Source organism: Lactuca sativa, chromosome 4, assembly GCF_002870075.4.
Source record: "Lactuca sativa cultivar Salinas chromosome 4, Lsat_Salinas_v11, whole genome shotgun sequence".
In the NCBI taxonomy this organism is placed as follows: domain Eukaryota; kingdom Viridiplantae; phylum Streptophyta; class Magnoliopsida; order Asterales; family Asteraceae; genus Lactuca; species Lactuca sativa.
The window spans coordinates 325,707,487-325,730,624 of record NC_056626.2 but is presented as its reverse complement, the minus strand read 5'-3'; the positions used below and the strand labels follow the sequence as shown (position 1 = coordinate 325,730,624).

General features: G+C 37.5%; 3 protein-coding genes across 4 annotated transcripts; all 3 read right to left on the bottom strand.

Annotated features, from left to right (window-relative positions):
• Positions 1-6,242: 6,242 nt before the first annotated feature.
• Positions 6,243-7,490, bottom strand: LOC111909150 (uncharacterized). Its single transcript, XM_023904938.2, has one exon. It carries the CDS (start codon positions 7,488-7,490, stop codon positions 6,243-6,245), a length of 1,248 nt encoding a protein of 415 aa, XP_023760706.1.
• A 2,324-nt stretch (positions 7,491-9,814) lies between these two features.
• On the bottom strand, positions 9,815-11,484 carry LOC111909162 (ADP-ribosylation factor-like protein 2). Of its 2 annotated transcripts, none has more exons than XM_023904949.2 (5): positions 11,197-11,484; positions 11,012-11,122; positions 10,429-10,591; positions 10,240-10,320; positions 9,815-10,103 (listed from the first exon to the last, which is right to left on the bottom strand). In XM_023904949.2, the coding sequence occupies exons 1-5, from the start codon at positions 11,259-11,261 to the stop codon at positions 9,966-9,968; spliced, it is 558 nt and encodes a 185-aa protein (XP_023760717.1). In that variant the 5' UTR covers positions 11,262-11,484; the 3' UTR covers positions 9,815-9,965. The 2 variants fall into 2 exon arrangements, with proteins under 2 accessions (XP_023760717.1, XP_023760718.1); XM_023904950.2 differs by having other exon boundaries at positions 9,815-10,071.
• A 2,307-nt stretch (positions 11,485-13,791) lies between these two features.
• LOC111909163 (uncharacterized) lies at positions 13,792-20,156 on the bottom strand. Its single transcript, XM_023904951.3, has 25 exons — positions 19,941-20,156; positions 19,687-19,848; positions 19,421-19,586; positions 19,216-19,332; positions 19,004-19,134; positions 18,752-18,911; positions 18,601-18,668; positions 18,383-18,481; positions 18,185-18,300; positions 17,930-18,104; positions 17,743-17,850; positions 17,563-17,638; positions 17,336-17,479; positions 17,129-17,239; positions 16,932-17,044; positions 16,758-16,840; positions 16,545-16,669; positions 16,317-16,437; positions 15,992-16,226; positions 15,781-15,906; positions 14,754-14,846; positions 14,558-14,663; positions 14,349-14,482; positions 14,180-14,266; positions 13,792-14,087 (listed from the first exon to the last, which is right to left on the bottom strand). The coding sequence occupies exons 1-25, from the start codon at positions 20,097-20,099 to the stop codon at positions 13,965-13,967; spliced, it is 3,138 nt and encodes a 1,045-aa protein (XP_023760719.1). The 5' UTR covers positions 20,100-20,156; the 3' UTR covers positions 13,792-13,964.
• Between the last annotated feature and the right edge of the window lie 2,982 nt (positions 20,157-23,138).

The following is a 23,138-nucleotide window of genomic DNA, read 5'->3' as shown; positions in this document are numbered from 1 at the left end:
GTCTAGGTTAGCCATTGTAACCCCAATTTGAAATAATAAAAATGAATTATTTGTGAATTATGTGAATTATGTGATTTATGTGTTTATTTTCTTAATTATTATAATTTAATGAATTAAGAATAAAATAAGCGTCAAAATTAAAGTGTGAGATAATCCCGATATCTTTGCATAAAGTTGTAGTGGTTGAAACAAGGATTCCGGAGATATAAGGAATGCCAAAATCCGAGTTATAACGAAGAAGTTATGACCTGTCGAAGTTTCGCGACAGAACCGGCACGACGTCGAGTGACGTAAAATATGAATTTAAGATAGAGCGATATTTAGCCTTAGCGATCTAAACGAAAGTCGTAGATTTCGTTAAACCAAGAGCGTGCATAAAAGGAACGCCCAAATCTGACTTCGTATGAGGAAGTTTTGATTTTTCTAAGTTTTGACTTAGCAGTATGCAGCCCAAATATTCGATTTGAGATCGAGCGGTTTTTAGCCGAAACAATCTAAATGAGAATCGAAGATCTCGTTGTTAGTAGCGAAACGATGAAAAGTTAGGCGAGAACGGACGTCAGACGAAGAAGTTATGAATTTATAACGAAGTTTTTCTGTCCCGGCCTTCTAAAAATAAATAATAAAAATAAAAGTCAAAATTAGCCGACGGAGTCTAAATGAAAGTTGTAGAGTATGGTCTGACCTTCGCGTGGATATAAAGAACGTCGAAAATGGAGCTCGTATGCGAAAGTTACGCAATTTAGAAGTTCGACGAGTCAATTACGCCCCGCGTACTCAGTCGGATGCAACTTGTCTGACCAATACTCGAGTGCCACCAGTCGACGCACGCAGTGACGTCAAAGTACGCCCCGCGTAACCGAGTACGCCCCGCGTACTGAGTACGTCCTGCGTAATTTGAGATTACGCCTTGCGTAATCCCAGACCCTCAGCCTATAAATAGAACTCGAAATCAGCCATTTTCTCTTATTCAAACTCTTCCCTCTCTCTAAGTTTTGCCTCGATTTGCGTGCCAATCATATCCCGAAGCCCCGGTATTATTCCCGAGCCCCGAAGCGAGATCCGAAGCCCCGAGAATCCCGAAGAGCGTTATTCCCGAGCCGAAGCCCTGCCCGGGAGGAGCCGGTTTTTGTGAAGGTCTTCCAGATCTACGGAGAGACGCTACTTCTATAAGCCGTAGTACTGTCGGATCATCTTCTGATCAAGTGAGTGTGTAGTTATTTTCTCTCCAACGCAATATTATGAAGTATTTAATATAAAATACGTGCTACGTGTATATATTTTGTGGTTATATGTGTGAATGTATATTCTCTATGAAACAGTGTATAAAAATGTATATTTTTATCTACTAATATGTTGGGTAGAACATGGGTAAATAATTGGTGTGTAATAAACAGATGAGAGGCCTCGGTGTTATTGGTGTTATTCTAGTCATTCAGCAGAGTATGGATGACGACCACAGACTATTCTAGACTGTCCTGTGGAACACTAGCAGGCTCATTACCTGTAGGTGTTGTGAACGACGTGTTCACCGGTGTACTCTATCCCCCACATGGTTGCCTTTAGGACACTTATTGTTGAGGAAGCCCCTCTGCAGTAATGTCCGTCCCGATGAAAATCCTGAAATAAGTTCCTTATAATAGACGTTATTTTTAGGAACGTAAGGTGAGGATAACGGGACTGGGTAATTGGGTTTATTGTTGATTGATGAAATTAAATATAATTATTGTGGGTTTGAAAACCCTATATGCTCACCAGGCTCCCAAGCCTGACCCACTCAGTTTAATTGTATTACAGGAAGTGGCGCAAGAGCTTAAGATGGGCGAATCATCAAGTCATTTTTGTTTACAAGTCTGCATATGTATATAGTTGTTGAATGATTTGTAATGTAATCGTTTATGCTTTGTGATCTGTATCGGAACATGACATCCCGACTTTTGATTATGAAATGAAATCATATTTCTATATGAAATGTTTTGATAAATATCTATCTTATCATGTTTTGTTTTTGGGAACAAATTCCGCATCTCTTTTAAAAATCAAATGGATTTACTCTGAAAATGTTTTAAAAAGCATAAATGAAAACGGTCTTTTCTGGCCGAGATTTTGGGGATGTCACAGTCATGGTCGTCCGACAACACCCCTCTCTGGAGGTATTCCGGGAACGGCGTCATCCATGTGGGTCCTGCGAGGGTCAGGATGTTCACCTGCTGTTCATCAATGCTTCTCTCCCGGAGCACCTCCACTAAAACTTTCTTTGACAGGTGGTCGAAACAAGTGGACGCTAGCTTGCTCAAAGCGTCTGCCCTCTTATTCTCACTTCTGGGTATCTGTTTGATTGTAAATTGGCTGAATGATCCTACCAGTTGCTTTACCATCTTTACATATCTTCCCATTCTTTGGTCTCTTACCTCAAAACTCCCATTGACTTGGTTCGCTGCTAACCTTGAGTCGGTTAGCGTTGTTACAGCTTTCGCACCCATCTGTTTGGCGAGTCGCAATCCCGCGAGCAGTGCCTCATACTCCGCCTCGTTGTTCGATGTACGGAAGTTGAAGCGGAGGGCGTAGGTTACCTCTTCTCCTTCTGGGCTAGTCAGGATCAGCCCCGCCCCTGAGCCTTCCCCGCTGGACGCTCCGTCCGTGTACAAGGTCCATGAACCATCGCCGGTAGGGGCCTCTTCAACTACCCACACCTTTTCTTTCGCCGGATTCCCTTCGTCAGGAATTTCTAGTAGGAAATCAGCCAACGCCTACCCTTTGATACTTGTTCTTGGGCGGTAGTTTATGTCATGCTCTCCCAGTTCAATTGCCCACTTGGCCAGTCGACCCGACGTCTCCGGCTTAAGCAAGATCTGTTTAATGGGGTAGCTTGTGAGTACCTCGATTTGGTGTGCCTGGAAGTATCGCCTTAATCTTCTCGCAGCATAAATAAGTGCCAGCTAGTGGGGGAGAATTGTAACAGCCCGGATTCCCAGGTATTGTTTATTTATTTATTTTGATAATTTGTGAGGAGAACTCGGCGAGTTGGAGCCTAGACTCGCCGAGTAAGATCGTGGATTTGGACGCGGGTTCGCGTCTGGACTCGGCGAGTCCATGGAATGGACTCGGCGAATCCGCGCTGTTTAATGAAACCCTAATTTCCCAGTCCTAAGCCCTATTTAAAGGACCTTATGGCCCTTCATTGCGGCTACCTTGACCTTGAGAGCACATAAACAGCTGAGAGTTCTTGTGAGTGAGATAAGAGGCCATTATTCACCAATTTTGTGTGTATTTGCAAGAAAGGAAGGGGAAAATCAAGCTAGGAGAGTTGGGGAGCTTGGATCTACTTCTATTTCGTCAGAGGAAGCTTCTTGAGGTATCATTCAGAGCTTATTCTCGTGTTTTTGTTGTTATGGTCAAATCTAGGATTTCTTCATGCCTTGTTTGCCTTGTATTTGGAGTGTGAGAGGTCCCATGGGGATATGGTACCTAGATCTGGACCTTAGTAGGTCTAGAGAGTCCTAAATGCCATGCTTTATGTCCTTCCTTTTGGGTTGGAGACTAGGGTTGCCATCTTAGAGGTCATTTCTTCAAAAGGAGCCTTGTAGGTGTTGCATGGTAGCCAAGACTGTGACTTTACGTGATGAATGAGCTTGGGAGGGCCAGATCTATGAGTTGATGGAGCGGATCTGACCTCAGAAGCGAGATTGAGTTGATGCATGGCATGGACTCGCCGAGTCCGAAGAACAGACTCGACGAGTAGCATGAAGATTGTCCTTAACCACTCAGTGAGTGGTCTTGCCGAGTTAAGGGTTGACTCAGTGAGTCAGGGAGAGTTAGAGAGGATTGACAGGTGGACTGAGTCGAGCTGGAACTCGCCGAGTTGTTCTTGAGACTCGGCGAGTTGAGTCGTGGTGACCCCGCGATTCATGCCAGGTGGGACTCGTCGAGTTGGGGTGTACTCGACGTGTCAGGAGAGGATCCTAGAGAGTCAGTGAACACGTATAGACTCACCGAGTCGCCCTAGTGCACTCGCCGAGTCCGGTCAAAGTTGACCGTTGACTGTTGACCAGAGTTGACCAGTGTTGACTTGATAGGGGTAGTCAACCTTAGTGATAAAAGTGTTAATTAGAGATATATGATGTTATAGGAGGATTATAGCTCGGAGGATCGAGCACGAGTAATTTCCAGGATTCACGAGTTATCGAGATATACGAGGTGAGTCTTCTCACTATACTTTACCTTGAGTAGGTAATCAGAGTTATGTGACAGAGTATTTGTATGCTATATGTATGTTATGTGTTGTACTGCATCATTTCTATGTGATTTATGCTGTGCATGTTTATAGAGTTGGAACCGGAAGGTTCCCAGAGTTAGAACCAGTGGGTTCACAGAGTAGGGTCTACGGACCCACAGAGTTATAGCCTCGAGTGGCTAATATGTGTTATGTGTGGTATTTTGGGGAACTCGCTAAGCTTTGTGCTTACAGTGTTAGTGTTGTTTGTTTCAGGTACTAGTGATGACCGTGGGAAGGCGCCTGCTTGATCTGTACACACGCATGGGATTTTTATGATATGTGATCTTGGGATTTTTTATGATATGGATTGGAGTTTTAAACTTGATGTTTTATGAAAATTAAATGAAAATGTTTTTTATATTATGCGAAAAAATATTTTTTAAATTCACGGTGTTACAGGATAATTGAGTTCTGGTCCTTGCAACGCTCTACTAACAAAGTATATCGGTCTCTGCTCTCCTTCCCTTTCCACAGCCAATACCGATGATATCGCTTCACCTGACGTCGATAGATACACTTGTAATATTTCTCCCGGGATGGGGGTTTCCAGGGTCGTCAGCTTGTGTAGTGCCTCCTTGATTCTCTGGAGCGCGCTTTCAGCTTCATTCGTCCATTGGAAATTGTTTTTCTCGATGCATCCCTTTAAGGTGTGGAACAGTGGCATAGCCTTGTCAGCAGATTTTGAGATGAACCTACTTAGAGCTGTGAGCTTCCCGTTCAGACCTTGTGCATCTCTAAGAGAGTTTGGGGTTGGCGTCTTGATGAATTCGTCGACCTTGATCGGGCTGGGCTGGACGCCTTGTCTAGTAACATAGTAACCCAAGAATTGCCCCTCTTCCACTCCAAACGTGCATTTGGCTGGGTTTAGTTTCATCTTGGTTACCTCTAATGTTTTGAAAGTCTCCTCGATGTCTTGCAGCATTTTTTCTTCATTTGGGCTCTTGATCACCATATCATTTACATATACCTCAATATTCCTTCCAATTTGCTTGGCGAATATCGAGTCAACTAATCGTTGGTATGTCGCCCCTGCGTTCTTTAACCCGAAAGGCATCTTGGTGTAGCAAAACGTGCCATGGTCTGTATAGAAGGTTGTTTTCTCTTCGTCTTCTTTGCTCACCAATATCTGGTGATACCCTTTGTATGCGTACAAGAAGCATTTTAGCTTGTATCCCTGTAGCGACTCTACCTTCTGATCGATTTCCGGGAGTGGGTAGTAGTCTTTAGGGCATGCCTTGTTTAGATCAGAAAAGTCGATGCACATGCGCCACGACCCATCCTACTTACGGACCATAACTGGGTTTGCGATCCATGTTGGGAATGTCGCCTCCCTTACTATTCCGGCCTCCGTCAGCTTAGACACTTCTGCATTGATCGCCCTGTTACGGTCTCCTCCTTGTACCCTTTTCTTCTGCTTAACCTCTTTTACCCCCGGTTTGATCATCATCTTATGTTCGATGACCTTCCTTTCTACCCCCACAATATATGTGGGGGTCCAAGCAAATACATGTTTGTAGCGTTTGATCAGGTCGACCGGTGCTCTTCTTGTGTGGCTTGGGAGGTCGCTTCCAACATCGATCGGCTGATCGGGGTATCCCTCATTGATTACCTCCTTCTCTTTTGTCGGACTGCCCCTGGGCCTCTTGGGCCCTTTGGTTATTTCTGCTGGCTTCATAATCGTATAGCACCGCAATTCTCTGGGCGGAGTGGCCAGAATCGTGGCTTCGCCCTTTGGTGTGTCGAATTTCATGATCCCATGCATGGTTGAAGGTACGGCCCCTAGATTCAAGAGGGCGGTCCTTCCCAAGATGATGTTGTGTTCCGCCGGGTGCCGAATGACCACAAAGTCTATCAGGGCAGTCTTCTTCCGCTGCTTGTCGTGGCTAGTGATTGTTAAGGGGAGGTGGATCGTGCCCAACGGCCACAGGCTGTGGCCGGTGAATCCCACCAGCCTACCCGTCGTAGATCACAAATTGTCTTTCAAGCGATCCGGGAGAAACCGAAAGCAGTGCTCATATATGATGTCTGTTGAGCTCCCGGTGTCAACATAGACCCTATGGATAGTCACGTCTTTGATGGATGCCTGTATTATCAGAGGGTTGTCGCCCTTCCAACCGTCTGGCCGAAGATCCTGTATGGAGAACGTGAGCGCGCGTGCTGGCGGTTTAACAATGATTTGCTCTCCTCGTTGTTCCTCCCTACTTCTTTTGTTACGTATCATGAATATCTCCTTGGGCTGAATTCCTTCGCGGGATGGACCCTTGGCGTTCTCAGCATCGAATTTGGAGCGTAGGCTTCGCGCCACCTCCACCAGGTCTCCCTTAAGTTGTTTCTCCTCCATCTCCTTCTTTAGCACCGAACAGATAGCTGTATCATGCGTTTTGCTTTTGTGGTACTCACAGTACCGACTCTTAGACGAGTTGGCCGGCTGCTGTTTCTCAGACACTGCGTATACTTCTGGGCGGCGACCCCGTCTGTCGTCTTTAATAAATGGTCGGAAACGCGGTGATGGTCTTCTTGCTTGGCCATAGTGTCTTCCTCCCCCTCGGAAGTCCGTATGGGTCGGGTGGTGATGTCTAGTCGCCATAGCCTTCAAGTAGGCCTGCTTGGCTGCCTCACCCTCTTCCTGTCGTAGGTACCGCTCCACTCTTTCTTTCAACTCAGCTCGTGTTAGAGGCTTCTTTCCCATGAGTTTTTGCGAGAGGGGTCCAGGCAGGAGTCCCCATGTGAAAGCACCAGCGATGAGCCCTTCGTCATGCCCCGGTACATCCAGCGTAGCGTTTATGAACCTTGTAAAGTATTTTCGAACAGTCTCCCCCTCCCTTTGTTTGCCGCCTATAATTGAATGAGAATCACCTTTGTATTTACATAGTTGCATGAAGTTGGTGAGGAAGAGGTATTTGAGCTGAGCGAAGTTTGAAATGTTGCTCGATTGTAGCGTTTTGAACCATGTGTCGGCGTTGCCATTGAGCGTCGTCGGGAAGTATGTGCACCAAAACTTCTCGTTAAGTTTTAACGACGTCATCGTCCATTCATATGTATCAATGTGGCTATCTGGGTCGGTGGTTCCATTGTACGTTTTAAGCGTCGGGAGCTTCGCAGTGTTTGGTATTTCGTAATCCAGCAGCTCTTTAACAAACGGAGATGTTACACTCCGGGAAAAACCATCCTGGTTTGGAGCAGTTGACGTCCCTTGCAGGTACTGCGAACTCATTCCATGCCGTAGGGGCGTAAGGTAGCTTGGGCTTGGTCCATAAAAGGGGTATGGTTGGAATGGTAACTGGAGGGGATGGCTAGTGGAGAAAGGGTGCATGGACGTAACAGGGTTGATCATTATCGGCTGTTGTAAGCTGTTGTTCGGGGGAATAGTCGGTCCAGTCCATGCTCCGACCGTTGGGTATACGGGTGGTGAGTTGTTCATCATGATTTGCACCAATGGTGGTAATAGCTTGCGGAAGTCTGTCCACCAGTCGTCTGGAACGATGTAGGTGTTACAAACGACGGTGAAAGGTTGAAAATGTGGCTCGATGGAGGTGCAGTTGAGTGGACTGTCCGCGTGTGTTGCAGCGGCGGCGCAAAGAACGGTGGCGTCTGAAGCTGTGTGGGCGAAAGTAGCTCCACCGGAGTTGCTCTTTGCTGAGAAGACAACGGTTGCGAAATATTTCCGGCGGCTGCTGTAGAACTTCCTTCGCCCAAAACTGGCCTATTGGTCGCTGTAGGCGGTGGCGTTTCGTCCAACGTCGCCATGGGACGTATGGGACTAACTGATCGTCCCTCGCTACCGTTGGACGCCATTGATGCTTGATTTCGTGCTTTTGTTTGTGTTCTTCGTCTCACAAAAGGATGGCGCCAAATGATGGAACCTTTCTCTTGATGAGACCTTGCTTCTGACTCTGGGATGGGACCTTATTGGTTGTCTGGTTGTATCTGCAAGATCACAAAGAACAAGGGCCATCAGCCGCTTCCCGGGAGGAGTTCCCGGGAGAACGCTCCGACGGTCAAGTTAGGATGGCTTTAGGGTTTTTGTTTGTTCTTTCTAGATCGGTTGGGGAGCTTACCTCGCTAGTATGAGAATGCGTCCTTTTATACCTAGCGCCCCTGCCTGGTCCGTACCAGACAGGATCGCTTTTTTGGGGAGACAGGATCAAAGGAGCTGATTGGAGGGTCATGCGCCTTCCGCTGTCAGAGCGCTCTCATTGGCTTTGACGGTAATGCTCTGATCCCACTGTTTGTCTCCTGGCCGTACTTTTGTCTTGGAGCGAAGAGCTTCACTTGGCGGGCGCAAGCCTTTCGCCTGGGCGTTCCGCTCCCGGGGGCGCCAGCAGGCGCTGAGCCTGCTGGGCTGGATCTGGCTGGTGTGCCCGGTTCTAGGGCTTGGATGCAACTCTGTTGTGCTGCCCTAGGCACGCCATCAGTATATATTTTAAATATTTTATAATAATACGACTTTGATGTTTAATTGTATGCATAGGGTATTATGAGATTGCTTGACACCATCATTGCTTGCACTAAAGCTCTAATCAGTCCTTTGGATTCAAATGACTCATTTTTAATAGATTGTGCAAATCCTGACGTAAAACCTTTGTATTTTATGTTCTTGTTGCTTTTATATACAAAGTATTTTGAAATATATATTTGGAACTACTAGAACATGTGATTGATTATCGTATGATATCCGGCTATGATAATGCAATTACTAATAAGATAGTTTTTGTTTGTGTTAATATGAATTTTGTTTGTTTAGATGGTTTTTGTAGGTTTTTGTTTGTGCTAATAGATTCTGTTTGATTATATAATCTATCACTCTCTTTTTTCTATAAGATATTTATATTTGGGTTTGGTCCTTCGTAAAGCAAACCTGCACAAATAAGGGGGCACGGTTTTATTATCTCGCCCCGGGCATTGAAAATCAATGGACCGGCCGTGTTCAAGAGTTAAAAGAATGAGATGATTTTTCGTGAAAAAAAAAATCCTATTTACAAAATCAAGGATTTGTGCTCATTTATGGTTTTTTTGTAAAAGTTTATGTATAGCAAATTAACTTTTAGCTAGATATCTAGCTTATGTAGAATAAACTAGGTAGCTGATAAGTTAGATGACAAATATAAAATGATATTTAAATATAAAACTAAAAACTAATGTATATGGGTATATTGGAAAACTTATTAAGAGCTTATCAATAACATGTCAAACAACTTTAAAAAAATAAATTAATTAATTAATTAAAAAAAAAAATCTAACATATAAAGTACTTATTGTTCACATCAAACACTTCGTTGAAATAAGTTCAAATGCACAAATTAGTTTAAGCACATCAAAAACAGCCTAAATAACAACATATAATATAAGTATATGATGATTGGATGGAGTGAACTTTAAACCCAATGTCAAAAAACTAAAGTACTAACACTTTGTATTGGTTTTCAAACAGATGAAGCGTTTAAAAAATCCATTTCTAGGGTTTTTTTTTATGTAAAGTTGAAAAATAAGAAAAAAGTCAAATGAAGATGGAAGCATGAAAGAGCCGTTGCAATAATCTTTACACAAGTTGCACCATTTGTAATAAACTTTCAAGATTCCTCCATATTTCATGATTACAAGATTTGCATTAATGTTCAACAATTTGAGCAAAGCTAAAAACCCTAATCATACTCCACATAAATTCCAAATTTCATTTCAAAGTTTTCCACTAATCAAGAACATAAATACGTGAAGCAATGTCTTGAACCAACCAATCAAATCCCTCCAACAATCCCTCTCCTGTGTAAGCACTGCACCCAACAATCCTCCAATGCCTAGTTTTATCCATTGCATCCAAATTCAATACCTTTAAAGATTTTACACACAATTATCAATCACCCAAATTTAAGTTTTAATTAATGCTTCCAATAAACTTTGGGTGTTTCTTTTTGACTTAATACATAAAGTTGAGAATTTTTATCCAGAAAAAAGAGGGAGCTTACTTTAGCTATTTCATTGGGTGAAAGAGCACCCTGAATATCTTGCTTATTAGCAAACACAAGTAATGAAGCTCCTGATAACCTCTGCATCAACATCACAAAAAAGAAATGGTTCATAAAGATTTGATTCATTTCCAAATTCATGCAATAACTAATTTGGAACAAGATGAAACTTGAAAGTAAAAAAATTACCTCTTCCTTTAAGAGATTATCCAGCTCAAATTTACAATCATCCAGCCTTCTAAGATCCGAACTGTCTACAACCCAAACCAATCCATCAGTCTGCTCAAAGTAATTTCTCCAGTAAGATCTTATTGTCTTTTGACCTCCAACATCCCATATGTTAAGGGTATACCTACCATTAACTTTTAGTTAATACAATAAACCAAGTTCCATGGATACAATGATGAAGCTAATGCTCAAACTAATCAGTAATCGGTAACTCATGTAGTTAGTTAAAAGAAGAGAGAAAAACACTCTAAATTGATTTTGCTAGCTACTATATGATTCTGATTTCTAATCATTTCAAAGTAAAAGGGTGAATTAGTTTTCATTTTCAATCATCAATGTACTTGTAGTAACTTCTGTAAATAACATTATACAATGGGGGAATGAGATGACATTGGCAATTTTCAAAGATTTTGTGCATAAGTGTTCATTCTGCAATCACAAAGACATGGAGCAATGAAAAGAAAAACAGGTAAAATAGCAGCGAATCACAGAATCAAAGGAAATGTGTGTGTGTGTGTGTATAACAGAGAGCGAGAGCTTATACTTATCATAGGTCATGGTTTTGATATTGAAGCCAAGAGTAGGGCTGATAACACTGGTGTCTTCGCCATTGATTTTCAATACGATTGTTGTCTTCCCCGAATTATCAAGTCCACTGTTGATTCAATGATGAATTATACTAACACAAAGAAACGTATAATTGTATTAGGAGAGAAAACGATTACATACACCATAAGAATGCGCATTTCTTTTTCTTTCCTCTTGATCTTCCGAATGATGCTGAGGAGCCCCATCTTAGGTGAAAAACCCTCGCTGGAAAGGATCGGAGGTAATCAGATGGAGAGAATCGCAGTCGCAGAAAAAAATCCAGATGCCGAGGATCGCAGGGGCTTCAATCGATCTTGAGGGTTGAAATCGGGGAGTTCTTGGGCACAATCGCTGAGCATCAGGCGCAGGGGAGGCAGCCACCCTCTTAACCTGTAATAAGCTCGTAGGTTGGATGTGATTTCATTGTCTCTACTTTTGATCCTCGTAAATTTAAATTTATTTTATCGACTTTACTAAAAAAATGTTTTTGAAAATTGAAAAGTGTTTTTGAAAATAATTTTTTACAATCTTAAAAAATTAGTTTATTAAAAATTAACTTTCTCCTTATTTTTTTAAAATATTTATAACTTATTTTTATCAAAATGACTATAAGCTTGTATGAACATTTTTTAAACAAACAATATAAATTTTTTTTCATTACATAAGCTAATAAGTATTTTTATCAAAAAAATATCTATTAAGTTAAATAAGCAATTACAAACACCCTATGAAAAGAGAATTTTTTTCCGATTATTATAAGGGGTCATTTTATGTCATTAACCACAAACCATCTCAACCTCCATCACCATCATTTTCTTCTACACCATCAATGGTTTACATATTAGATATTACGATCAAGACGTAGAAAATAGAAATAAAAGATAAAAGGACAAAAAAAACATTAAGCGTTGTCACATGTGGTGGTGATCACAATCCATCACGACCATGACAACCACAATGCACTGGAATGGTGTGCACGCTCATGGTGACCTGTCACCATGCCCACAAACTCACTTTGTTGTGAGTATATCGGTCGGCCTAAGGCTTTGAGAATGCATGCTCTCCGCCCACATTAAAAAATGTTGTCACCTCGGTATCATATTATTTTCACTTCTACATCGCATACTTAGAAAATATTCACTACTCCACATCATATATATTATTTGTATTAATATTGTTTAAATACAACATTTATATAAGATAAAAGAAATGACTTTCATAAAATATAACATCAATTAAACATAAAAATATCATAGTAATTTTGCATTTTTAAAATTAAAAAAAATAAGATAATGCAAATTAAAATTTTACATTACATAATAAAAAAAATTGTATTCCTTGTTGTCGTGAGTTTCATTGTCGTTGGCCCTTACATTTGGTATATATGTTCCGTCAAATCTTGACGAAGATTGATGAGCGCTTCTTTGTTTTGTATTTTCAAAAGTGTTGTGAAATAGCATAGGGTACCAGATACAATTTGTACAGTCTGGTTTCATTTGAAAATGTGTTGAAAACATATCATCGTCGTCTGAAAATGGAGATGAAAAACATTCCAAATTTTCAATTGTGCTTGTGTAAAATGTTTAGATTGTAAAATAGTTGTGTGAAAGTTGTATAAAGAAGATATAATATTTATAGGGTTAAGTTGTAGTTGGTTAGTATTTATTATAGGTGTAATAAAATGAAAATATTTTTTTTAAAAACAAAAAACTTTTGAATTCTCAACACTCAACATACCGTTTTTCCCTCTCATTGTCTATTGTTTACCCTGTCAAAATACTTTTTAGTAAGACATTATACTATAAAATATATATTTTTTTTATAGAAATAGGTGTCACGTCTGAATTGAATTATGATAACACAATACAAATTAATAATTTTTATATCATTGACATCATTCAAATACACATATAAAATGTGCAAGTATAATATATTGATGACATGACAAAAAATGTCAAACGCTTGTTTTTCTGTAAATCCGTATTTTCTTTTGAAAACCCAGGCAATGTGGGATGATCCTTTTCTTATGTTCAGAGTGGGCAAAAACTGACACAGAGACACAAACTCAACAGAAAATAAAACATATTTGAGTAAGATATTTCAACTCGTTTAATTAAAAGTACAAAGTTAGAGTAATTTCAACTTAATTATAACTCAAAAATAACATGTTTATTTATATACAAGTTTTAATTCTTTAGATAAAATAGAATGGCCCAAAACCAAAACCAAACCCTTATCTAAAAGAAAAATCGTCGGATTGAGTCATTTTATAATGTAGAAACGACTTAATCACCTACGTCAAAAGTTCATTTTCAGTTTTTCCATTTTCCCCCAAACTAAACAATCCATCAACCACTCTCTCCTCACAATCTTACCCCTCCGCCTCCCAAAACTAATACTCTTTCCATTTTGCTCTCTAAACTTACTATGAGTTTAGTCACTCCGACTCCCAACTGCTATTTTTTCCTGTCTGCCTATCCAAGTACCACTCCTTCAACATGTTTACACACAAATACTAACACTAATCTAAAACCCGACATAAAAATAAACGGATTGATACAATCTGTTTAATCGGGTTATAGTCAAGCCCTGTCAACCCATTTACTATTTTGACAAGACACGTGTGTCACACGTCTATTTATATTTTTGCATAATATTAATACAAATAGTTGAAATTAGATGAAAATATTATTTAAATCTTACTCAAAAACATTCGGATCATTACTTGCCATGCTCTTGTAAAAACCTCTCAAGTAAAATTTCCAAAAACACCAATTTTTTTACATATAATCAATAAATTATAGTCAAACTCACCCCCTTCAATATTTCAAAATCGGGGTACTACTACTACTACAAGTCTACAACATTAACTCGGTGGTAAATAAATGTATCCTCCTTCAATCTCCTTATTACCTTGTTGGTTCTTTTAGCAAATAAACACTCTTCACAAATCCTTTTCCAACTTCACCAACATCTTTCAAAGTATCCCTCACGCTCTTCTTTACATCCCCATCATCTTCTCGTCTCCTCTTCTGAAAAACCAATAAGGGTAAATACGTAATTATCCACCCTTTAACCAATTTATGCAAAAAAAAAAGTGGTTTTTTCATGTATATTAATTTACCTTTGAGCTCTCTTTTTCCCAAGTGAGCCCAATTGCATCACCACCTAATGAATCATACCACAACTTAAACTTGTCTGGAAAAGCACTCTGCAAATAGCAATGATTAAAAATAATCAGTTATTAAAATAAATCTTAAAAATGAATTTAAAGATTTTTTTTTGTTACTTGCCTCCAAGTGTTTGATATAACACATTAAGGGATCAAAGTTGATGTATAACTGATCTTGAGGATCCTTTGTCTTACTGGTGGTCAATAAAAGAGGCTGAAAAGAGTTGCTTGCTTTTCCTTGCGCCACAAGCTTCCCTGTTCAAAGGAATGGAATCAGTCATTCCATTCATTCCCTGATTCCATCATACCTAAAGAAGAGATTTATTATACCATGATTAAGTTCAGATGGGAAGAGAAGGCGTTCAGGGTAAGACAGTTTTTCTCTATGTACAAGAATCACTGCATCATAGTTGTTCAATGGAGTTCTAAATATACACTGCAAAACAACATTCATTATCTTCATTAACATATAAATAAATAAATTAAATTAAATAAATAAATAAAAAGTAAATAACTCAAAACTCACCTCCCATCCATAAGAATCCACTTGATCTTGCATAATTAGTTTAGTCAGCAAGTTTGAACTACTTCTTGCATAAACTCCCAACCTTTTCACCTCCTATCACATCAAAATTTCAAAAAGATGAATGAGACTAAATGACCATTTTACCCTTACCTTCCAAAACAAGAGTTGGGCGGAAAAAAGAAGGGCAGATGGGTAAATGCGAAAAGCCACTTATGGATATGAAATGTTTGTTTCTTTTCTAGACTGTATGAACCGTCTGAATGAAACTAAATGACCATTTTACCCTTACATTCTAAAGCACATTTCACAATATTCAATTTTAATATGAGAGGAGGTGGGAGGATAAAAGAAGGGCAAATAGGTAAAAGTGAAAAGCCACTTATGGATATGAAATGTTTGTTACTTTTCTAGACTATATAAACCATCTTAACGAGACTAAATGACTATTTTACCCTTACATTCGGAAACAAATCTCACAATGGATATGAGAGGAGATGGGAGGAAAAAAGAAGGGCAAATGGGTAAAAGTGAAAAGCCACTTATGGATATAAAATGTTTGTTTCTTTTCTAGACTATAAACTAAATGACCATTTTACCCATATCAAATTTCACAATATTCAATTTTAATATGAGAGGAGTTGGGAGGAAAAAAAGAAGGGCAAATAGGTAAATGTGAAAAGCCATTTATGGATATGAAATGTTTGCTTCTTTTCTAGACTGTATAAACCGTCTTAATGAGACTAAATGACCATTTTACCCTTACCTTCGAAAACACATTTCACAATATTCAATTTTAATATTAGAGGAGTTGGGAGGAAAAAAAAGAAGGGCAAATAGGTAAAAGTGAAAAGCCATTTATGGATATGAAATGTTTGCTTCTTTTCTAGACTGTATAAACCGTCTTAATGAGACTAAATGACCATTTTACCCTTACCTTCGCAAACACATTTCACAATATTCAATTTTAATATAAGAGGAGTTGGGAGGAAAAAAAAGGGCAAATAAGTAAAAGTGAAAAGCCACTTACTGATACAGTTGGAGACAAAGTGGTCCATGTTTCAGATGCTTTATCATAAGCAGTGGCTAAATACATGGCAGATGTTACACTTCCAGTCCCTTCTTCATAAGCTTTTCTACTTAACAAAAACTTTTCCTGTAAATTAAAATAAAAAATAATTATTATCACTTCTGCCAGAAATAGTAAACAAATAAGAAAGTAGTGATTGCAGATTGCTTACATTGATCTCTTTTTCATCATCTGGAGTCATATCCTCATTTATATCAACAATCAAAGGAGTGAACATCCAATCATGATCAGATAAAAGTCTCAAAAACCTCATGAATCCAGAAATTCGTGAACAAGGAGCTGAAAATGGTAATGAGTTTTGAAAAATTGATGCAACTACAAGCTCAATTGCTTCCTCCATGAAAGAAGCTGAAAATAAATGTGCAGAAACCCATCTTTTTGCTAACCTTTATAGAAAAAAACAAAGATTAAAACCATTAAATGAGTCTTCAACTTTTTACGAATTTGCCCTTGTTAATAAAAAAGAAGAAACTTACTGAACAACTGGTCCATATAAAGGATATCGACCTGAAAGACCATTAATCATGCTAGAATGTTGACTTCTAAGAAAAAGATGTTTGTCAATTGATGAAACTCTCTTTACTTGATAACTTTCAGCTGCATTAAAAGATAAAATCCAAATCATTATGTTTCTAAATTCTACCAAGTTTTTATTTTTAACCTTTCATTGAATTTCAAAATGAAAATGAAAAACATTTTCTTACATTGTCCATTTAACAAATCGAGTCCTCTCTCATGCAAAATCTTCAAACGAAAAACGTATCCAGACAAGAAAACATCAACACCTTCTTCATATGGAGAATATTTCATTCCATAATCCTTCTCAAGACTAAAATATAAATACAACATAAATCAAAATCATTTTCCATATCATACTTAAAAAAAAAGAAACATAATATTTCAAGTTGTCAACTCACCATTCTCCAATTCTTAACAAGAAAGCAGATTTTGTTTTCTCAATTGCCACATCATCCATTGGCCAGTTTCCTGAACCTTCCAACTACATTTTACACAAAAGAATTAATTAAATTTAACTCCATAAGATTATCCAAATATGAAGAAAATAAAAAGTAATTTCTCAAATTCAGAACCTGAATCATAACTTCAAGAGATGGTATACATGTTGATATGATTTTATTTCCAACTTTTGTTCCATTTGCTACAGGATGAGGTCTTGGAGGAAAAACAGATGTATGTCTAAAAGCTGTGAATATTACATATGAAATATATGAAATTTGAGATAAAGATTTAGATATTAAATTATAAATTACAAAATTACAAAATTAACCTGAGTCTAGAGGCTGCACACTGGTGATTGACAAAGGAACATCACTTAAAAGGCGTAAACGTTTAGACAGAGTTCCAAAGCTTTCATTCAAACTTCCATCTGAAGCTAAATCTGTATCACATGATGAAAATCTGAATATTTGGAATGATGAAATTGTGTGTGTGTGTGTGTAATATTGATAAGTGTTAATGTTATTGTTATTGTTACCTCCATCATCATGAACCAATGAAAAGTCAAGTTGGTCAACAGCATGTGAAATGTTTTCTTGTGTCAATGACAGGTGTCGATTAAGCACATACTCAGTAACCCATTTTATAATATGATATCTCTTTGATGGCTTGCATTTCCACACTATCAAAATAGGAAATTTTATATATTAAAGTTGCAGAAAGAAAAAAGAAAAAAGTTGTAAGAGTTTGAAGGAAATTACTTACAAACACATTCCCTGGTGCCACTTTTAAATTGATACAACTCTGCTTTGTCTCCCCAAAACTTTCTGAACTTCAAAGCCTACAAAAATATAAAATAAAGATAATGATACAATTAGCATATGTGATTGTGATTGTGTGTATCAAACTATCAATATAAATTCATTATACAAAATAATCAAATACCTCTTCTTTGTTCCCAAAAAAGGGCCCACGTGTATACTCATCAAAGGCTTCTGGCAGGCTTACAGAAATTCCAACTATTAACGGCTCTTTATCAAGCACTGACAAACCCTGAAATTATAATAATGATGTCATTATTGTAATTATAAGTATAATCACATACATGAAATCAATCAATCAAATAACATACATCATTCATATTGTGTGTTGATGATGTATTTCGCCAGGTCACACGTATAAACTTTGCTCTTTCTCCTAAGCCTTCTACAAGCAAAGAATGAAGCTTGCTCTCATACAATCTCCAAGATTCATTATCTAAACAGAACCCTTGTGTAGATACTTCAGCCTTCCCCTTTAAGTTCAATCTAAAACAGCATAGATAAAAGAATAGATGGAGAATTTCAAAATATTGGAAGAAATGGAGAAAAGGGTATGATTGAATTACCTCATGCAATAGTCAAATTTAGCAGGAAAGTCAATCTTGGTCATAAATAGCTCAACAAATCCCCCTTCTTTGCATTTATCAATACATTTGAGTGCCAAAGCAGCCTCCTCTTGAAGCTGAAACTCAGAGAAAACATTAGGGGTGTATATGTCTTTTGTCTTTGGGCATATAAAAATGATAATGAGGTGTTAGGTGTACCTCAATCAAACCACTCTTTGTCATGCGGTATGCTAGATTGAAATGAGCTGATAAATCACATATAACTGCAGGAAAATACTGTACATATCTCTTCCTTTCCTACAAAATAAAAAAGTCAAACTGTGAGAGCAAAATAAAACTCTACATAAAACAAAACAAGAAAAATCTCAAGAACATGAGAGAGTGTTGTTAACTTGTTATCATTGATATTATCATACCTCCTTTGACATATCATCTCCTCCTTGAGGCTTGAAGAAAATCCCAGTGCCCCATAACTTAGAGGTGGCTGAAAAATTCGAAATCAGAACTTTAGCAATATAAGTTTAGAATCTATTAAATTACTGAATTTCCATAAGGAGATAAACATACCCATAAAGTCCAATGTGATACGAAAGATCTGCATTGTTGTCATTGCTTTGTTAATGCGAAATTTACCAGATTCTGAGGCAAGGTATGCTACTAAGATTGAGATAAGGTAGCCATTTAAGGAGTCATAAGCGTGTAGAGAACTTCTCTGTCGGGCCCACACCTGAAATCATTTAAAAGAAAAAGATAAATTTCTTTCACAAAATCATGGATATGGTGCATGAACAGTTAGAATTTAGATGAAGGTTATCATACTTTTAGTAAAACTATAGCCTCTCCTAAAGCTTTCCATCCATTGAAAGCCTTGCTGACAAATTCTGCACCATGTTCTATAAACATGTCCTCTAATATACTGTTGTTGTACACAGGAGTAGCTTCAGAATCACCTTAAGAGTAGATAAGTTCATAAGGTGAAAATAATCGCAAAATGATAAGTTAAGATGTGTTTAAATGATAAAAGGTTCTACCTTGGCTCAAAACATGAAGATTGTTGCGCTCTATGTTTAACTTTTGGACATTAAAAAGGGATTCAGCTGTTGGAATCAACCTTACAGAAAACCCTGGAACTCCAGTAGACTTCACAACTACAATATGTAGAGAACATTTCTATCAACAAAACTAGTGTTGAAAAGACTGAGAAGTTAAAAACAGAAGGATAGAATGAGAAATCACCAGGATAGACAACAAGAATAGGTTTTCTGGCTTCATTTTGAAAGAAGGCCCATTCTACTTTTTGAGCTATGGAAGAAGATTCCAAATACTTCTTGATTATGCAAAGATACAGGTATCTTTTGCCATGGTACCGATGATTCAAGAAGTCTTTCTCATGAAAGCACTCCTGCAAAACATAAATACAGCATTATTTTCTCCAGAACTATAACAGATAAATTCACATGACTGCTCTTAGTAATTAGTATTAGCACAATACATATAATTACCTTCGGCAACCGTATGTAAAGATCAACATTTACATCAGGCTTCACGATACATTGAATCGAATAGCTTCCACCAACATTAATCGATGTAGGCCTTTTGAACTTGAATTCGACCTTGTCTGCACCAATATCTTTAATAAATTTCGGAGCCAAATCGGCCTTAACCTAGCAAATTCACAAATTCAGAAAAAAAATTAATACCAATTTATCACAAACTAATAGTTTGGGTTTAGGGTTTAAGGTTAAGGTTTAAGCACCTGTATATCTTCAGGGATTTTATTGATGCGTTTTTTGATAGAGGAAATGGCGTCGTTGATGGTTTTAGTAGTTGTAGAAGAGTAATCGAGCTGGACTTCCTTCATTAGCTCTGCGATTTTTAAGTTCATGGTGTCTGTGTAGTCATCGGAAGCAGCCATGGCGGTCGGTAGTAGTGGCAGAAACGGCAGAGAGAATGAGATTGGCGGTTGTATAAGGGGTTTTAACTGACGTTCATATATATTGGGCTTTCATGGATAGCTTTTAACTCGTATTGGGTCATATTAATATAAACACTATAAGTACGAATGGAAGCAACTTCAGGCCCATGATTTACCAAATAACCCAATTAGTTTTTTTTTAATACCAATCATATTGTAATTATATTATGAAAATACGGGTTAGGTTCATTTGAGATGGCCTTATTTTTTGAGACCGTGAAACGTATTTTTTTATTTTTTTTAGTTAATTCAAGTTCCGAAAATAATATTTAAAAAAAGAATTTTTTGATTTTTCCATTTATTTTGCATTTTAAAATTATTTTTAGAATATGTACAGTGTAATATTCTATTTAGAAAATTTCACGTATTTTTCAAAAAAAATAGATTTTTTTTTATTTTTTTTAGTTAATTCAAGTTTCGAAAATAATATTTAAAAAAAGAATTTTTAGATTTTTCCATTTATTTTGCATTTTAAAATTATTTTTTAGAATATGTCAGTGTAATATTCTATTTAGAATATTTCACGTATTTTTCAAAAAAAAAACGGGATTTTTTTTTATTTTTTTTAGTTAATTCAAGTTCTGAAAATAATATTTAAAAAAAGAATTTTTGGATTTTCCATTTATTTTGCATTTTAAAATTATTTTTAGATTTGGTCTCACGGTCTCACAAAATTAGAATGGTCTCAAATGAACCTGAACCATGAAAATACCATATATTATATAATAAAAGAATATTTTTACTATTATTATATACATTTAAAATTTTTGTTATCTTTTAAACTAATTAAATATAACGAATTTATTAATTTAAAGTGTGTATGTGTGTGTGTGTATATATATATATATATATATATATATATATATAGAGAGAGAGAGAGAGAGAGAGAGAAAGGATCATTTGAGAACTCAAAATTTCCTAAGAACTCGAGAACTAAAGGTGGAACGTTGGATCATAAAAAGAAGGGTCGAGATGCAAAGTGGCGTTTTTGTAAATAAGTAGACAAAAAAAGAAGGAGAGGTATCTTAATTAATTCAGTCAGGGATATTATAGGAATAAAAATATGATTAAATGATTTCTTAAATCTAATATCTGATAAAATAAATTTTCATCTCTCTCTCCTCTCCGTTTTCCTCTCTCGTTCAAACCTACGATCCATCCTCCGACGACTCACCTCCGTCGAATTGCCTTCAATCCTTCATCCAATTCCATGCTTTGGATTCTGAAATTGCTTCTACTCACATGAATACGGTGAAGATAAATGACAAACCACATTTATCGTTGATTTCCAGATCCCAATCGATCAAACTATCATCGTCGGTCATCAATCTATATGAAATATGAAATCCCCCAACGATCGAAGTTTCATTGTTGCGGAACTTATTGATCTCATGTTATTCATAGAAAAAACTCCAGTGAAGATGATATGATTTTGAATCGTTTAATCCTCCATCAGTTCGTTCCCCATAGTACACCGTAATCACCGACTTCATCTCGGCCTCCACTGTGGATTGAAGACCTGAACGAAGAAGATGATCCCTTGTCGATCAAAATTTAGGTATCATCTTTTTCTATTGTTGACTCTTGGCCTTTGTGTCACACCCCCAAACCTGAACGGCGGAAACGTTCGGGGGCGGATGACTTCATGTGGTAACGTAACAAATGAATACATAGTAAAGAAAGCAATACAACCATCATATATATAATTGAAAGTTTACATTTGTCAAGAGTTACATGTTCAAAACCCAATTACAATATGATGTCAAAATACGAGATTAAACTGGCGCCGCAGCATCCCTTCAACAAAAGCGAAATGAATACCTGAAATTACTGATTTCCTGGGACATACAAGTAATTTTGAAAGAGTAGATCAGCATTTAAGCTGGTGAATTTCATAAGTATTTAAGTGACAATGTTTGAATGAAATGAAATGTTTTATCTTTGTTTGTTTGCGTTTAGAAAATCCTATATTTTCTACTGGTATAAAAGTAGCCTTCACTCAAGGCCAATGTTTGTTTCCAAAATGTATGTAAATGTAAAATAACCAATGAGTTTGAAAACCTTGTAAATCAATGCATTTTTAATACCCCTTGTGAGTTTTATAACCATACTATTGACTCTGAATGCCTATACACAACGTTCTTCAGGCGTTGGAATGTTATGACGTTTGTCACCCCAAACGGTGGACTGCAGCTAACAGTCAGGGTGCGGGTTGTCAAGCCCGTATAGATCTATACACAAACACCATGCTCCCCCTCCAAGGGATTCTGGTATATAATACAGGACTTGAAATGTGTACTCGAACGTACATGAAGTTAGTGTCTCACAAAACCGTGGTATAAAAACAGATCTGCTTGTTAAAATGTTACGTTTGTTCTTGTATACGAAAGTAAACTTCTTGAAATATGTGTTTCTAGTACATAAGAGTTAGAAATCTGTTCGTAAAACTATACCTATTATAGTTTCCAAAAAGCGTGTCTTGTTTGTTTAGAAATATTGAGAAAAGGAATCACTTGTTTATGAAAGTATAGATTTTTGGTGTAGAGTCTAGGATAGACAAGAAAAATCTAAGAACAGTTTAGTTTATACATGCATTACAACAACATTATATTTTAAAAGGTAAAATGCTATTGTGACATATGTTATATATATATAAAAGTTCCTTTAAATGTTTATAAATCGCATGTGATTTGAATATATAATAGTATATAAAAGAGTTTCTTTATGTAACACACGATAATACTCGTGTGTTTTACTTGTAATCCCCCCCTTGAAAGCATATAAAAGTATTTAGAATAATTAAAACGGTTGATTAAGGGGTATGAAACTCACTTGAAAGTTTTGGAGATAGCGAGATGGAAAACCGGGCAGAGTTTCGTCTCGGGAAACGGATTTTCCTCGGGATTCTCGGGAATCTCGGGAGTAAAATCGACCTTCGGGACTTGAGCCAAAAAGACCAGAGCTTCGGGTTTGAACGGA